Source organism: Staurois parvus, unplaced genomic scaffold, assembly GCF_062004578.1.
Source record: "Staurois parvus isolate SC_StPar_1 unplaced genomic scaffold, SC_StPar_1.0 ptg000432l, whole genome shotgun sequence".
NCBI classification, from domain to species: domain Eukaryota; kingdom Metazoa; phylum Chordata; class Amphibia; order Anura; family Ranidae; genus Staurois; species Staurois parvus.
The window spans coordinates 9,940,308-9,959,637 of record NW_028318228.1 but is presented as its reverse complement, the minus strand read 5'-3'; the positions used below and the strand labels follow the sequence as shown (position 1 = coordinate 9,959,637).

Sequence of the window (19,330 nt, the reverse complement as noted above, 5' to 3'; positions counted from 1 at the left end):
TTTTAATTGCACACATTAATCGGTCCGGGTTAAAATTTTCTTTAAGCACATATTTTAAGGTCAGTGACATTCTTGTAGTTAAAACCTGGTGCTTTGCTTTTTACACCTGTTCTTGGGGTTATTTGGGGAGCTGATTTGGAAAACTGGATTGGCTAGAATGCCTCAGCTCTGGTTTTTTAGGTAGAGTCGAAATGTATAATTTTTCAACAGTTTTTGAAAAGATCATCCTGATCAGTTGGTTCTTTCGTTACCTAGTTTGTGTTTTTACGTACGTAAGTTAGCAGATATGTGAGAGTGTTTACATACTTCCAACTGTACTTTTACATTGGAAACATTGGATTCTAACGTGTAAGTTAATAACTGTATTATAGTTATAATCATATAGGAGCTGTGTGTATATTGGCACTCATATCAGATCATTTTTGCAGATTGAGCACCATAGAGGTTATAAGTACTTTTTATATGTTTTTTCATGCTACAAGGAGAGTAAATAAAAAAAACTACATTAAAATATCCTGACATTTGACAGGCAAGCAGAATGAAGAGTGGTATATGGCATGCATGCTGTATCTCAAAAGCTAACTTGGATAGGGAAAAATTGGTGCCATTTTTGGAATCAGTGGGCCAGATATACCCAGGAACAGGTCTAACATTCAAGGCATCAAAATGAATGTTGGCCTGTGTTATCTTTAACAAAAGTGCTATTTACTACATGTGACTGTATTAGGTTCAGGCTCACATTTGTTTGTGTAAAAATATATTATGGTTGTTTCACACCAACAAACTTTTGTTTACCCATACCACAGCGGGATTAGTCACATTTTACACAATTGCTAGTATTATTCTATAAGGCATTTAAACTAACTATCCAAAAATGTTTTGTACTTTTAGAGCCCATGGACCTGACGCCATGATCCTTGTTGATGGGCAGCCAAGACAGACTAAAGGAGACCTGGGTCTGTCACAGATGCTACATATTGCCACACAGATTGCGTCAGGAATGGTTTATCTGGCATCTCAACATTTTGTACATCGAGACCTGGCTACCAGGAACTGCTTAGTGGGAGCAAACCTGCTAGTTAAAATTGGAGACTTTGGCATGTCCAGAGATGTCTACAGTACAGACTACTACAGGGTAAGGACACTTCTGGCATCTGTTGTTAGATTCATGTTTACTCAACAAAGAAGTACAACTTAGTACAAAACATCGGGTGATTGATTGATTGATTGATTTTAATCCGTTTTCCATTGCAGCCCAACCAATCATATCTTGCTGTAAATTAAGAATGTTTTAAGAAATAGAAATATTAATAATTTATGTTATCAACTAACAAAATGGAAAGTAAATGAACAGAAGAGAAATCCAAATCAAATCAATATTTTATGTGACCGCCCTTTGCCTTCAAGACAGCATTAATTCTTCTAGGTACACTTGCACACAATTTTTGAAGGAACTTAGCAAGTAGGTTGTTCCAAAAATCTCAAAGAAAGATCTTCTGTGGATGTAGGCTGTCTCAAATCCTTCTGTCTCTTCATGTAATCCCAGACAGACTCCATGATGTTGAGAGCAGGGCTCTGTGAGGGCCAAACCATCATTTACATGACTTCTTGTTCTTCTACCTTGTGTATTGTTGCTGTGCCTAGTCTGTGCAAGGTGTATGACTTGTGACAATCAGCATAGTAGCAAAGTATGGCTATTCCTCTCCCAAATTTAAGCCTCCTACACAGCTGTTTCTGTTTCAGTTAAGGACTGTGTTTCAACCTACACATAAAATTGATGATCATTAGAACCTACTTGGTGTAACTGGTTAATCATACTCCTGACTTTAATCCTACAAAATCCTTGACTTTGTGCAAGTGTACAATGTGTGCAAGTTTAAGAATTGATGCTGGTTTGAAGCCAAAGGATATGCATACCAAATATTGATTTGATTTAGATTTCTCTTCTTTACGCTCACTTTGCATTTTGTAAATTGATAAAAATAAACAATCTTCTTTTTTTTAATTATATCTTTATTGAGTATTTTTCTTTTTTTTCCCCATTCCAATATTTTAAACAATACACTTTCATCATTATCACATAAAAAATGCACACCATTCCCCTATGTTCCCCCACCCTCAATACCTCCCCCCAAATCCCACCGCACCCCCCCCAATTCCCCCGATCCATGTAATTCTGTCCAAATCTTCCCATCCATTCCTATACATCACTATACCTCTTTACTTTCATCCTCTCTCCTGTAATTTTTTAAATCTTCAGTTCAGTTGTCCTACATCAATCCAACTGAGGCTCCCACCACGTCCAGATATTTTTTAGATGTCTTAAACTCATACCAACTAACCCATTCCTTTCTAAATTTTTCCATTTTATCTTCATCTATGTGGTATAGCTCTTCCATCCTATTTATATAGTCAACTCTATCAGTTCAATCCCTCAATGTTGGGGGGTCCTGTACCTGCCAGAATACGGGGGATAAATGCCTTGGTTGCACTTATTAAATGATATAATGTTTTTGTATTGTTTCACTGGTATTTCTGATCCATAGAACAGACATCCCCATGGCTCTTTCTGCACATTGATCCCCAAAATTTCTTGTATAACTTGTATAATATCCTGCCAAAACATCTGTATTTTGGGACAATCCGACCATATATGTGCCATAGTTCCCTTCAGTCCACATCCCCTCCAACACAACAATGATTCCTCTCCCCGCAATCTATGTGCCACAATGCCATCTGTGTAAACATTTATAATTCATTTCAACCGTGCTCATGTTTATTGCACCGTGTATCAATTTGTACATTTTGTGCAGTTCACTTATTTTCATTCCCAGTCCCCTTTACCATTTCTCTAAGAACAACAGAGGGTCCGCTCCCATCAATTCAATAAGAATCTTATATATCCTAGAAGTAATATGATTTGGAGCTCTATCAGAGCTCAGCATTTTCTCAAATGGGATCATATCCTCCGGCATCCTTGGAGTCTAGGGAAGCTTTAAAACAAAATGCCTTAATTAATAATAATTCATTAAATCTAGTACAACAAATAAGTCTTTCTTCCTTTTTAAATCCTGAAAAGTGAACAACTCCCCTGATTTACTGTCATTCCCTGGTGTAAAAAACTCCTTCCCCACCAATGGGATAAATAAAGAATTATACTTCCACCCCAAATGCTTGTGTGTTCCATCCCACACTCTCAAAACTTCCCATGTCAATGTGCTACTAGTTTCATCCATAGTGCAAAACGTTTGTGGTATCCAAATAATCTTCTCAAGACGTGCATTACTTAAAATACCTTCCATTTTAACCCAACTTTTCTCCAGTGAATTACAAGTCCAATCTACTACTCGTGACAACATCACCGCAATATAATATGTCCTAAAATTATGCAAATTTAATCCCCCTTTCTTTTTATCCGCTGATGGATCATTGTAAAGCTCCTTTATCCACTTTATCATTCTAGTCACCATTCCTAAAACCTCCAGTGTACTTATCATAAAATCCCAATCCACCCCGTCGAATGCCTTTTCAGCATCGACCGACAGGATGATTGTCGGAAATTTTTCTTTCCTTACTTTTTGTATGAGGAGTAGTGATCTTAAACTATTGTCCCTTCCTTCTCTACCTAGGACAAAGCCCATCTGATCTAAGTGTATCCATTCCATTATCAACTCCTTTAATCTAGTAGCTAATACTTTTGCAAGAGTTTTGTGTCTGTATTTAATAGTGCTATAGGTCTATAACTAGCGCATTGTGAACAATCCTTACCTTCTTTAAGAATGATTGTTATATTTTATTGTAAGGATTCTTCTCTTATTCCCATTCCTTCCCCTAGGGCATTCATTTATAAACCCAGTTTAGGTATCAATAAATCTCCAAAATTCTTATAATACTCCACCGAATACCCATATTGGGTCCTGGACTCTTTCCTCCTGCTGTACTTTTCAGGGCCATACTTATCTCTTACTGGGAGAAGACAAGGCAGAGCTCTGTCCTGTCAGCAGGGATGTGCTGGATTTTGTTTCCCTGCAAAGAAGGGAATACAATCTAGCACATCCCTTTAGTAAAAGCACCTGAAAGTATACACAAAAACACTGGTTAGGCACATATTAAACCCTCTGATCGCCCTAAATGTTTAACCCCTTCCCAGACAGTGTGATTAGTACAGTGTCAGTGCATATTTTTAGCACTGAACACTGTATTGGTGTCACTGGTTCCAACAAAGTGTCAGTTAGTGTCAGATTGCCCACTGCAGTATCGCAGTCCCTCTATAAGTAGCTGATCGCCACCAATAAATAAAAATGTCAGTATATACAGTATTCCATAGTTTGTAGATGCTACAAAGTTTGCATAAACCAATCAGTATATGCTTATTGAGATGTTTAATCTTTTTAATTAGATATGATTTATAGCAGAGAGTAACAAATATTGTTTGTTATTCAAAATATTTGGTCTTTTTTCATTTTATATATATGAAAAAATAAAAAATTCAATGGTGATCAAGTACCACTAAAAGGGAACTCTCTTTTTGGGAACAAAATTCTGTACATTTCATTTGTGTAGCAGTGTTTGACTGCGCAATAGTTAGTTAAAGTACCACAGTGCCATAAAGAAAAAAATGGCCTGGTCAGGTAGGGGGAAAATCTTCTGGAGGTCAAGTGGATATTGATTTTTTTATCCCAACAAACTATACAAATGTCTCAATGGTTACCACAGATAGTACACATTGTAGTGAGAAAGGTACTCAAGTAATTTAATATAAATATTTTAAATGGTTGTCCTAAAGTGTTACTAAATCCACATCAATAAAATCAGTCTATATATATGTATGCAGTAAAGCATGCTTGCTATATTCATTGTGGAACCTAAGGGGTTACTTCTCTAAATTGTGTAAAAAGGCTGTTTAATCCTCTCTTCTCTGCCCCTCCTCTTGTTCAAATGTCCAGGTCTTATCTCCTGATAAGACAAACTGAACCCATAGCCCTTCTGCACATGCTCAGTTTAGTGTGCATTGCTAGAGATTTTATTTTTTCCTTGGGAGAGTGCATGTGATCAGCACAGGGCTAATCAGCACTGTCCAGAAAGAGGTCAGTAGCTGCATTTTCCTAGAGCAGAAATAAAACTTCTCCTACAAGCTTTAACTAGTGCTCTTCTGAAGTCACAAGACTGCTCTAACTGCTGATGAGAAAAGGTGTTTAGCAGTTTATATTTACTAAAATAATTGCGCTTCCATGTTCTGTGTACTGTGGGAGACCAGATATAGTGAATGCAGGGTCATGGGTTCAGTAACACTTTAAAGCTAATAGTATTCAAAATTATTATTATAAAATGTAGTAGGGTAATATTTGGATCCAAGGAATTGAACTGATTCTTTTTGAGGTCAATAAGGTGTTTTTTCCATCTAGCCACTGTTACCCAGGGGTTTACTGTTATGTATTTCTCTGATCCAGAACTGCTACATTTGTTTTATGAGTGGTTAAACTTAATGGACATGCACTTGTTTACAACTTAAATAATGACAAAGCTAAATCTGTCACTATAAAATCAGAACAATTTATTTAAGTTTCTAATGCTGGCTGATTACATTGTTGAAAAGAAATAAAAAAAAAAAAACACAACTGAAAAATACTATTGGAGTATGTAGTTTGTAAGATTCTTTTTCTAAAATGTAAAATTAAATGTATGAACAATTTGCAACAGTGTGCCACCTAACCACACAAATCTTGTAACAAATAAAATCAAATTTTCTGTAATTCCTTACCATTTTCTTTTTAAGAAAGCTGGTACTGAATTGTACAAATCCAGACCGATAAGATATGCAAAAACATAATTCCACCAACACATCAAATAGATGCCTGTATGTTGAATTATACACTCATGCAGTGTCATTTCATAGCAGTTTTGTCTGCTCTGGCAAACCTAAAAAAAATAATTGTGTTAATATTTATAGCGTAAGCATCATTGTGTATATAACCAAAAGCTTGCAAGAGTGCCAAAGTCACTTAGCCTTGATGAAATTGTCTTCTGCAACATTATTTTGGACTCCTGGCTGCATTCGTGCTGATAATGCAAGTCAATGGGAACTCGTCCACTCATAGACAATACAGCAGTCATCATCATTTGTGATATTCCTAGCTCTTTGCCTTAGCAAATTTAAATTCAAAAGCCATATAGCCACAAATTTTCAAGCAAACTATGCAGTGACACATTCAGAGCATTCATGTTGGGCAAAAACACAGTTACATTTTCAATCTCTATTTCTGCTATGTGAATGGACTGTTATATGAGCAGTAGGTTGTTTGGGCTAATAGAAAGGCAACTTTCACAGAAATGGTTTAGAGCCTGCTCATAATAATATAATACTGTAAACTGATAGTTTTTTTGAGGGGGCACAAGATAGACTGTGAAATTGTATACTTACCATAGCATCCTTTACTCAGAAAACCTAAGGGTATCTCGAAAAAAAACAATATTGATTATCTTGGAAAAACCATTCCCAATGATCCATTGTTTCCCTGAGAAGGCTCAAGTGGGAGGATTCTTTGAAATCCTACACATATGCAAACATTCCCCAGTTTAAGAGTAAATAGACAGATTAGATGAAGTTTCTCATATGTCAGTAGGCATCTTTGATTTCTTCTCCATTGAGCCTACCCTCACCATTGTCAGGTATGTCTTTGAATCTACATCCCAGAAGTATTTGATATTAACCTTCTGTTTGTTTCAAAGCTGGCCATAGACATAGAGGGTTGCAGAATAAAGTGTTTCTGATGAGGGGCACAAAGTAGACTGTGAAATCGTAAATCTCTAGCATCCCTTACTTGTCAAGCGTTAAAATAAGTTGCTATACCTAACTATGGGTCTAGGGTGTCTCAAAAGAAAGCAATGTTGATCATCTCTGAAAATACATCCCTACTGACCAGTTGCTTCCCACAGGAGGCTCAGGTGGAGGGATTCATAGAAAACCAAATATTCCTAGTCTAAGAGTAAATGAACAGATTAGGAGAAGTTTCTCTAATGCCATAGGCAACTTTGATTTCTTCCCCATTAAACCTACTACCATTGTTAGCTATGGCATATGATATTTCCCTGAATCTACATCCCTGAAGCATTTTATATGAACCTCCTGTTTGTTCTAAAGCTGGCCAGACATTAAAGGGTTGCCAAGAGGTTTTTTTCTGATGAGGGGCTTAAGAAAGATTGTGAAATCATGTGCTCAAACATAGTATCCCTTACTCAGCAATCATTTCCAATTAGTTTCCACACCTTACTGTGTGTGTCTAAGGTATCTTAAAAAAACAATATCAATCATCTTGGAAAATCCATCCCCACTGATCAGTTGCTTCCTTGAGAAGGCTCAGGTGAAAGGATTTATAGAAAACCTACACATATTCAAACATTCCCAATCTAAGAATAAATGGTCAGATTATGAGAAATTTCTCCTATGTCTGTAGGCATCTTTGATTTTGTCCCCATTGAGCCTAGTCTCAACATTGTCAACTTTGGCATATGATATTGCCTTGAATCTGCATCCCAAAGCATTTGATATAAACCTTCTGTTTGTTCTAAAGCTGGCCACAGACAACGGATGGTTGTGGAATATTTTTTGTATCATATTGCCTAAATATGGACATGTTTAGGTCTACAAAGGAAAAATGCCTAGATACCTCTGGCACCAAGAAATCAAAGGAGACTGACTAATATTGTGCAGCACAACTGTCTGCTGTTTATTCCACGATCCATTGGCCAATGTAAATCAACATTTCTATTAGTGCCTCTAAACATAAGTATGATCTCCTGATCCTGTATTGGATTGGATGATGGTCATCATGCCAATGGCTGCCTTTAGTGTAAAAGAAAAAACAGAATGTCCTGACAGCAAGAAACAGGATGACCATACTTAGGAAATACTTAGTTAGTGTTCATAAGTTCATTATAGTATTTTAGTCTTGAGGGTACTATTACATATACTAGCTAAAGCAATAAATTAACCGCACGTCACAGTATTCGATTACAATTTTACAGCATATAACTAATAAAGAAAAGCTTATTATACTAACACGACGAAAGAAAAGAAATACCAACATCTGTGTTTGCCTTGTGCATGCGTGCCGTACAGAATAAAAAAAAGTCATTACATTATATGGACAGTCATCGAGACGCATGAAAAATAAACAGTAATGCTCCAGTTATGATGCATTTAAATATTTAGCCCCAATGTGCTCTGTGCTAGAAGGAGCCATATGGAGCAAGCTGTGATCTCTTAGGCCTCATCTATTTTATAAGTGCATATGTTTGAGAGAAATCCCGTATGTTTGAGAAGTGTAGTAGAACATTAAATGATTTGGTAATTAAAAGGATGACTATCCTCTCCATCAGAGTCCCTGCAGGGTGATCCTGAAGGGACATTAGCAAGAGTGGCCTGAGCTGGATTGTTAATGCTTCAAATCTGAAGTAGCTGCATTAGTCCCCCTGGAATAATGAAACTTGACTCAGCCAAATGATTTCACATTGAGTTTCATCCTTCCTTTTGTATATTCCCCTAGAGGTCTCTTTATCATTTTCTCCGTACAGTCAACTCACTATTAGACCGCAGAACATGGACTACGTGGAAACTTTGCTCTATAAAACATCTGGTCTCCTGGGTCCCACCTAGCATATTTTCCTCTAAATAGTGCTAATTGTTTCCAGCAGATTTTTAGATTACATTCAAATGTTTTTTTTTCTCTTCCTCATTTCACTTATGGAAGTAAAATGTGCACAGTTAGGTTGTTCTGCCTCAAAGCCTCCTAGTAGATTATTCGCAATGCTATCTATTATATGAAGAGATTTCAGGCGAAAGCTATTTTTTCTTTTATATATCAATATTTGCATTTTCTTCTTTGTAATAGGAGAACACACTCTGTAATATGAGGTTCTGTTGCTATTATGATGAAAAAAATAAAATGTCATAAATAGACTTGTGATTTGTTTTGTTACTAATTTTACTAAATTTAGACAACATTTTTGATATATCCAAATCACAAAAGTAACAAATTTCAACAAATCCAAAATAATTTATAATGAAAACAAACAAATTAATTTGTGTGTGTTTGTTTGTTTTATTGGGATGACATGATGTGATTGTTTGGTACTTTTGTTAATGTTTGAAGCATCCGAAATAATGCAATGACATAACGATGATCCAAATTGATTCAGATCCATTTTGTTTTTATTTTGCATTACCTTATTTCATTGTTATAAAAAATGCACTACATTTGAAATGGAAACATATTGCAAAAATACAGTAAGGTATAACAGTGAAATAAAATTCCTACCTATTGTGCTTGGGTTGGATAGAGGTGAATCCATCAGAATCTCTGAATCATAACATAACAAATTAATCCAAAATGTGTCCATTTGTTACTTTTGAATGCACGCGACTCAAGTTGATATCACCCAATCAGTTCATTCCATTTCTCTGTGTGGTTTGGATTAGCAGGGATGGTTCAGAGTGCATAAGTAATTTCCTGAAATAATAAATTAACAAGTTAAAACAAATATAGCCAATCTTCCAAAATAACAAATCGATTCGGAACACTGAATATACAAAACGAATCTCAATATACAAATTTAATTCTGAAAATGAATCATTCTAACCTAATGAATATGACAAAACAAAATGATTTACTTAACAAATGAATCTGAAACAAAACAAATCAAAAAAAGTATGGTAATTTTGACAAACTGTAGATTTATAGACTATCATAACCCAATAAAAGGCATTACTAAAAATATGGATGCACTGTTTTCTATGCATCCTCCTCATATTGTGTTATGCCTTTCCCTGTGTTTTGTACTTTAAAATTATCTAACTATATAGCCAATGTTTCTTTTTTAATTAAAAAAAAATATTTTGTTGTGCTGCCTTACACAGTTACATAGGTTGAAAAAAGGCATGCGTCCATCTATTTCAACCAATAGAAAAAAAGAATAAACAAATAAAAAAACTCCATGTACACAATCCTATACCCAAAGCTGATCCAGAAGAAGACATAACCCCCCCCCAAAAAAAAAACCAAAAAAACAAGCAAATAAAAAACAATAAAACATGGTCCAATTTGCACCAACAAGGGAAACAATCCTCCCTGATCACCCTGCATGCAATCAAATATTCTCTGGATTAATAGTCCCTTAAAATATTTGTTAGAAAAGTGCAGTCATGAGTTTGCTTTACTCAAGACAACGCTTTGCAAGGGAAGTTGCACTTTGCAAAGAAAGTTTACCTTTACAAAGAGTACCCGATCACATGCAAAGTGAACAGCCCATTTGCCTTTGGTAAATAAACCCCATAATTTAAACTTTATCTCAGCTGTTTAATTGTGTTAGTAATTCATAACATGCCTCTTTCAGGAGTAATGTAAGCAAAAATCATCATTTAGGTGTCCGTTTATGACACAGAGAATAGCTGCGATTCAAGGGATCTCAGCTATTCTCTGGTCATTCACAGTTTATGACACTCAGGAGATCATGTCAGCCCTTCACTGGAGATCTGTGTTCTCCCTCCAGATTCTCCAGCCCAGAGCTGGAGAATCAGAGGGACTGCAAACTAAGCAGAGATAATTTACCTCTGCTTAGTAAACTGATCTTTTACTGTAATCTCGCGAGAATATGGTAAAATCAGCCGTTTTCCAGAGTTTGTAGACGTTCTCCAGCGTTTGGAGATCGTTCTCCCTTCGTTCGGAGAACTGCTTCATAAACTGCATTCACAGGAGAACTGTGTTCTCCGAGAATGGCGGAGAACTGAGCAGCGATCTATTACTGCTGGTTCATAAATGGACACCTATGTTTGCAAATATCTCTAACTAGAAGCCTACCAAGTGTTCTAACCCCTCCCCACTCCATCCAAACTTAAGAGAAAAAGTCTTACCTTGACATCCATGTTAGGAAAGGGCTCATTTTAGTGTTATTGTTAAGTGAGAATTTGGATTGTCAGGAGTTGCCATCAATGTGTCCTAACAGTAGGAAATTGTCCTTTAAGCCCACAGTGCTGGTAATCTCATGTCAAGGTCGTACCAGGAACTTCATGCCAAGATCATACAGGGCCTGGTGTCAGAAAACTGTATTGCTGAACTCTGTATGAATTTCAAATAACTGCACATCTTTCATTTCTCCTATTAATAGTCCTGCAATATATGACCCAAACAGGTAAAATACAAAGAAGTAGTCCATGGCATCATCTGCCTTGGAATTTTCTGTATTAAAATTTCCATTTGTTGCCTTTTATGATGGAAAAAGTACAGATTGAAAGTATTGTCAAAATAACAAAAATAGCAAATGTAACATTAACCTTTGGTAATTAAACTTATAGTAGAACTATAGGCAAAACTTTTTTTTTACCATTTTGGATACAGCAAGGCAGGGTTATAATCACTGTCCGATTTTTTTTTTTTTGCCATTGGTGTCCCATTGTAGAGATTTCCCTTCACTTCCTGTCCCAAAGCCAAACAGGAAGTGAGCGTAACTCCTTTCAAATTATTCCTTGGGGACCCCCAGGTTACCGTAACTAGTGTCTACATTGGAAGATTTCTTCTCTATTACTTTTCCTGCAACAACCCAAAACTTGGGATTTTCTTTTACTATCACTTTCAATGGACAAAACAGGACAAATAGAAAGGGAATCTCCTTAGCGGGACACAGAAAGCAATAAAAATTTGCAGATTTTCTAATCCCTCTCCACTGTATCCAAAACAAAAAAAAAGGGTTTCTCTTTAGTTACACTTTAAGATTTGCCTTTTTCCAGTAGCACAGCCTGCAGTCCTCTGGTGCTCTGTGTACATTCTGCTATGCTCTGAAAACCTTGATCCAGAGAGACAGACCGCTCATTAAACCCAATACAGAACTGGTCTCCTGTCTTCAAACAGCATCTTCCAGTGGTGCCCAGGAGCAGCTTTCTCAAAGCAAAGCAGGACATAAATGCAGAGCCAGGCTATGCTGATGGAAATAGGAATAATCTTCAGGATGTCCCATCACGCTGAAAATGTTTTTAGAATATGCAGAAACAAAAACACATATACTCGTAATTTCATGTATTTATATAGTGCTGACAATTGACGTATATATTTTACATTTACAACAGTCATTACAGCAGGCACTGCCCTCAAGGAGCTTACAATCTAAGGTCTCTATTTCACATACTAAGCCCAATTTAGACAGTGGTCAGTTGCCTACCAACATGTTTTTTGAGTGTGGGAGGAAACCTATGTAAGCACAGGGTTACAAAGTGCATGTAGGTGGTGTCTTATTTGGGATTTAACCCAATGACCCTAGTCCTGCAAGGAAGAAGTGCTAATCACAAAGCCACTTGGTTGTCCACTTAATTCATAGTGAATATTAACACAACATTCTATTTCTCTTTGTACTGGAGTGTGTTTCATAGAGTTGAATTCCCTGCTGATCCACTCTATCTTTTTCCAACCACTGTTATCCTTCAGCTTTCCTTCCACAGTTCAATAGTTGGTAAGGTTGAATTAAGACACTGGTCCCGCCAGTTCAGCCTGTACGTGTACAAAGAAACACATCCAAACGTTTTTTTTTTTAATCTATTGATCTATTGATGGAAGTATAATTGGAATTCTCATCATCAATCAGATAAAGTAGGACAAAGAGCAACCAAAATCAGTGGTACAGTGAACACTATATCATGAACTTAGAATAATGGAGAATTTAGTACTAGTCATTCATGAAAGTTGTGTACAGGAAATCCATGAGTCTCACTAAGAAGATGATTATATTTAGTAGAGTGGCTTGAGTAGGCCCAGATATATAGATCTAGGATCACTTAGCCAGCAATCTCAGTTGTTGCGAAACTTACTCCAATCATTGTCAATACGTGCAAACATGCTCTTGAATGCAAAGTGTACATTGAGGATGTTGAGCGGGGCTTCTTTCTTCTTCCAGGCTTTAGATAGTAGACAAGTACATACCAGAAATTTTCATTTAGTTTCATTTAGGATGCATTCCTTAATTGAAAAATGTTTTTTCATATTCGTTATGTTGAACTGATTCACTTTCAGAATTCATTTCATGGCTTCATATATTCTTTTGTCCAGGTGGATTAACAAAATTCTGCAGTTTTTCCAGAAGACGCCTATATATTTGATAGGTTTTCAAATCGGACAGATTTGAATTGGACAGATTTGATATTTTCGGACACTTGTCCAACCCACCAAGAGAAAAGACATGATCTTATTGGACAATATTGACTGGCGTCATGTGCATCCAGATTAACGAATGGAACAAAATTCGGATCCATTTGTTTTTCAAAACCCGAATTATCGAATAATTTTGAAAATAAATGGGCCCAAACTATTATGGCATCAGCTGACACCATCTGAGTAAAACAAATGCATTAGTTTATTTCATTATAACTTTTTTTTTTATTCATTGACATTTGTTACTATGTCTATTCGGAGATTTGGATACATCCAAATCTCCAAAAGTTAAATTTTCATACGAAAAATGAATCACAATGAAAGGAATCATACATGGGTACTAGCTAGTACCAGTCTTGCAGCTATTAATGTATGCAGTAGGAAATTTTTTGAGGTGTTGAGGTCAAAGTTCAGTCTCTACAGCCAAACTTATTTAAATGTATTTACACTTCCCGCTAACCCCACCAACTGTGAAAGGGAGTTCTACATCATTACCACTCTAACAGTAAAATACTCCTTATGCAGTTTAAGACTGAACTTCTCTTCCATCTTCATTATGCAGCTTCTATGACTCTTCTTAGAAACCGAAGATTAAATAGTTTCCTCCCAATCATACAGTTCCCATTTAAAGATGTGTATATTGGTATCATATCTTCTCTTAAAGTGTTATTAAACCCAGGACCCTGCATTCACTATATCTGGTCTCCCACAGTACACAGAACATGGAAATGCAATTATTTTAGTAAATATAAACTGCTAAATACCTTTTCCCATCAGCATTATATAGCAGTCTTGTGACTTCCATCAGTGTCCAGCTAAGCATTGGTTAAAGCTTGTAGGAGGAGTCATTCTCTTCTCACTGTCTTATGAGGTTGCATGACCACTGACCTTCTGTCTGGACAGTGCTGATTGGCCCTGTGCTGATCACATGCACCTTCCCCCAAAAAAGGAAAGACTCTCTAGTAATATACACTAAACTGAGCATGTGCAGCTTGCCCCCAAGGCTCTGTTTTATCAGGAGATGAAATGGGGACAGTACAGATGGAGGATCAGAGAAGACAGGATCAAACATCCTTTTTACATAATGCAGATGATTAACCCCTTAGGTTCCACAGTGAGTATAACAAGTATGCTTCACTGCATATACAGACTGATTTACTGTTGTGGGTTTAGTAACACTTTAAGCGTGTCTTCTCCAAGGGAAATAAGTTTAATGTGTGTAGCCAATCCTCATAACTGAGGTCCTCCAGACCTTTTATTAGATGTATTGCCCTTCTCTGGACTCTCTCTGGTTCTAGCCCATCCTTCCTCAGCATTGGTGACCAGAACTGGGCAGCATACGCAAGACTTGGCCAAACCAGAGTTTTGTAAAGTGGTAGAGTTATAGTTTTATCCCATGAGTACATACCTTTTGTAATGCGCGATAATAGTCTTCTGGCCTTGCTTGAGGTAGCTTGGCATTGCATGCTATTGCTGAGTCTGTCATTTACTGGGACCCCCAGATCATTTTCCATCCTTGATTACTTCAAAGGTTCTCCCCCCTTGCAAACGTCCTCCTTCTCTATCTCTAGAGATTCCCAGTATCTGTCTTTCTTACCCCTTCTCCTGCTTCTGTATTTTCTCTTGATTCTATATCACTTTTGTGCTCTTCAGTCCCTAGAAGTGGCTTGTTTGCACTATACTGGCAGGACTTTGATTCCACTTGCACCATATTTGAACAAACTGTAGCACAGTACTAAATGTTAGAGTGCTCCATGTTTGTAATATTCAAAAAGGGTGCAAGCTCTCTCCTGTTACTAAAAGACATATCCTAGGATGGCAAACCACTTTACTAGTTAAACAATCCATATTTTTATTTCTACATACTGTTTACATTATTGAGTATGAAGTAATGTAGAGATTCAGGCGACATAATCCTTTCATATTCCTTTATACGGTGTACCCATTTGCAGTTCAGCTTTCACCCCAATCAACTGGATGTCCTTTGAGTCTTGCACATATGCTGTCTGCAACTGTGCCTGGCAAAATTGATTTGCTTGCCCTTTGGAAAATGAAATTCCTTTTTGAGAAGAGGCAAGAGAGCGTTTGATTTATGCAGCCTTATGATAATTAAAAGAGCACTAACCATTTTCTCTTGATTGAAAGTGTAGAAATAATGATGTCTAAAATACCGCCTTCAGATTTGCAGGGAGAATTGAGTATCATGAGATCCACTGGGCCAATCAAAGTGTATGTCAATGAGCATCCAGTCAGTGGAAAGGAGCAGATGTCAGCTTTGCTTTGGTCTATCATGGGTCATGGATATTCAACGTGTTTACTGTTAATAAAACAAAAACAGACACAGAATCCTGTTGTGTAGCAATATCTAGAATTACAGAGTTGACGCTGATCATATGTAGTAGTGTACTTAATGCCCAAAAGGATTTACCACAATAACAGGGAATGTCTAAGAAATTTTACAATGACGTTAATTTAAGTCAAACAGGCTGTTCACTTCGCAGGGGAAGTTGCACTTTTAAGGGGAATTTGCCACAGAGCTTAGTGAATGAGATGAACCTCTGCTGACTTTCAACATTCAGTCACTTGCAAGTAAAAAAAAATATAAATAGACAGGCGCTACATAAATAATGTGCATAAACATATAAGAGGCTTGTTTCACAACAAGCCCCTAAACCAAACCATTCAATTATATATATTGCACCTATGGTGGCTGCTATATTCACAAGTATCCAAGAAAAACAGCTCTATAGGAGTTATAGCAGTAAAGACCTCACTAGGAGGTGTACCTTTATTGTATATAAATCAATGTAAATCACAAGGGAAAAAAACAGTAATTGTGGTAGGACAGCCTGGGCCAGGATGGACGGCCCATCCGCTCTGATGGAGAAGGTCACACCTGTCACTAGGAAGACCACGTGACCGCGGTGTCCCGGGAACACGTCACCGCCGGCTATGGAAGAGGCGGGAGGGAAAATGCAATGTTGGACTGCAAGCCTAGATGGAGGCCAGTAACCTGGACAATGTGTTTCCTGCACATGCACCTTATCAAGTTATAAGGCGCATATGCACGCAAAACGCATTGTCCAGGTTACCGGCCTCCATCTCAGCTTGCAGTCCAACACTGGATCTTCCCTCCTGCCTCTTCTGTAGACCGCTGTGATGTCATCCCGGAAAACCACTGTCACTGTGGTCTTTGTAGTGACAGGTGTATCCTCTGCCTCAGACCTTCTCCATTAGAGCAGACAGGCCGTCCATTCTGGCCCAAGGCTGCCCTGCCACAATTACTGGCTTTTTTCCCTTGTGATCCACATTGATTTTAAGACAATAAAGGTACACCTTCTAGTGAGGTCTTTACTGCTATAACTCCTACATTCTTGGATACTCTTGGGTTCGCTATTTATGGTGTTAACAGCAGCAGTGGGGTGTTCTAGCGATTGCACTTCCATAGTGATGGCTCTTCATTGCGCTTAAGATTCATAGATATTATGGTGCTATATTCACCACTACCTTTGCAAAATAACACCTTTGGACTTTTATTGAATTTTGTGTTTATTTGTGTTTTTTACAAAGGTAGTAGTGAATATAGCACCTACTATAGGTGCAATATATATAATTGAATGGTTTGGTTTAGGGGCTTGTTGTGAAACAAGCCTCTTATGTTTTATGCACATTATTTATGTAGCGCCTGTCTATTTATAAATGTTGGTTTGCGCAAGTGTGGTCCTCCACCTAATAAGGGCAGCTGCATATTTTATACAAATTACATTAGGCGCCAGAACAATAATTTTTAATTCACTCACAATGTTATAATGTGCTATTACGCATCGCATACTAGCACATTATGAAAGAGTTATCTTGAAACAAAGCCCTCCAGCAGAGCGTTGTCACTGTTGAGGAGGCTTCCATCTTCACCTGGTCTTCCTTCCAGGTTTGCAGGCTGTGGCCACTTGACTGGTGGAGCCACGATGATGTCACCCCTGCACATGCGCGCCAGAGTCTCATCTGCGGCACAAAGCTCTGAAGGAACCACATGGGTATGCCGTTCCTTTAGAGCGCATGCACCGATGACATCACCAGCTGCTGCTTACTAGAGTATCTCCTAAACGGTAAACATTTTTTTTTTAAAGAGTTTACTACGACTTTAACCACAGTCATCATGCTTTAGGGAAAATTCCCTTACAAAGTGCAACTTCCCTCGCAAAGAGAACAGCCTAATTCCATTTAGTAAATCTTCCCCAGTTCTTAAAAATTGCTCACAATTAATACTGGAATTGCTTGCACTTGATCCCTAAATGCAAAGCAGTTGCTGGATAGATGAAAGCTTTGAAATTTGTATTTGTTAATTAACTAAGAGTGAAGGATTTTGTAGGAAACTCATTGTGGTTGATTTACTAAAACTGGAGCATGCAGAATATAGTGCAACTCTGCTCAGAAACCAATCAGCTTCCTGTTTTTTTTCCTGAAAACGTAACCTCTTCAGGACTGCCTGCCTACATTGTACTGTGGATGTGTGGCTCCAAGAGGCGCAACAATGTACCTGTACATTGCTGGCCTCTTCTAGGTAGAGGGAACGCACCCACCCCCCTTCACTGGCATTTTGTAGCCATGTCCATCTTGAGTAAACGCAGATGCTTCATAAAGCAGTTTACTTCCACTAATTCATCTGCCCTTAGCTCAATCACGTAGCCAGGATGGTGTGCTTAGCTGAGAAAGCCCCTCCTATCCTTCTCCAGATGAAAGAAAAAATGTCCATGAAGACTCCTGGGATGTATGACATCATTTCATCCTAGACCAGAAACCAGGAAGCAACTGCAGAAGTGTAAATAAAAAGTGTAAAACAAGTAAAAATAATATACCTTCCTATATATTTAATAAGGCTAGCAGCATAGGGATTAAAAATACTTAATGTTGAATGAGAGTTTCGTTCCACTTTACTGTGCTGGCAATCTCATTATCTATGAGGCCAGTGGTTCTAAGGCAAATTCCCTCCAGCATTCTCCAAAAGTGTTACATTATTTCTCTTGTTACAAAGATGTATGTATTTCCTATGCTCCTCAGCTCTATCTAGTGGTCATAATGTGGTGTTTCACTACTGTGCATATTAAAATAATCTTTGTTCAGAGGAGCAAATAGCCTAAAAATGTGTTTTTGCCACACACACAACAAATGCATATGCAGATTCACATGACTAATGACTTTTCCATTTATAAATAGACCCCTAAAGCTGACCATAGATGGGTCAAATCTCGACCGGTTCAGCAGGGACAGGCCAAGATTCAAACCATCTATGAGCAGGCTGATTGTACCCAATTCAAATTTTATGTACGACTGGGGCACAACCAGCCGGTCAGATTTTACTTGTCATTATTGCTAGTGGCTATAGCTGTTAGCAATAATCACTGTGTTCTTCCAGTAGGAACAGCTTTCCCCAACCCCACCACTACCACCACCAAGCCCACTGGGAGAACACAATAACTCTGCTGGAGGGATTCCTCCATTAACACTGACTGAGTTGAGGGAAGAAAATCCCATCACCTATGGCTAGTTTAGGTGTGTGCTGGCAGGCATCATAAGATCTATTGTGCATGCATTAGTAACATAAAAACCAGATCCTATGGCTTTTCCACTTGGGAGAGTATCTCATTTCCATCATAGCATACAGTATTTCCTGTAATGGAAATCCAGTTGGATACTCCTGCAAATGCAATGTTGGCGATACTTAATTATGAAGTTAGAGAAAGTCAAGCTCCAGTAACTAAGTGTAGCTGGGTCATTTAAGGGCACAGGAGAAACTTTTCTGGATAATACAGGTGCTAGCGAGGATACATACCCACCTACCCCCTGTAATGCTGCTTCTTTAAAAAAAAAACACTATATTGCCTCGTTAGGAAAATACCAACACGGAAGTATACTATATCCTCCTTTTTGGCACTTGCATCACAGGATTTAGGGGGTAGCTCCCCATAATCCCCTGCAGTACTGAAAGTGGGTTTATTTACCCCGATTTAAAGAATATGCTACATTTCATATTCCTGATACAATAAATTGCCAAAAGTATTGGAACACCTCTCCAAATCATTGGATTCAGGGGTTCCAATCACTTCCATGGCCATAGGTGTAAAAAGTCAAGCACCCAG

At 37.7% G+C, this 19,330-nt stretch overlaps 1 protein-coding gene across 2 annotated transcripts in view; it reads left to right on the top strand.

Moving 5' to 3' along the window:
* NTRK3 (neurotrophic receptor tyrosine kinase 3) overlaps positions 1-19,330 on the top strand; it is a 979,065-nt gene that overhangs the window by 912,601 nt on the left and 47,134 nt on the right. For both annotated transcript variants that reach the window (XM_089687661.1, XM_089687660.1), the window contains exon 16: positions 892-1,135. In XM_089687661.1, coding sequence (XP_089543787.1) covers positions 892-1,135 — 244 coding nt within the window. The remainder of the gene's footprint in view (positions 1-891; positions 1,136-19,330) is intronic.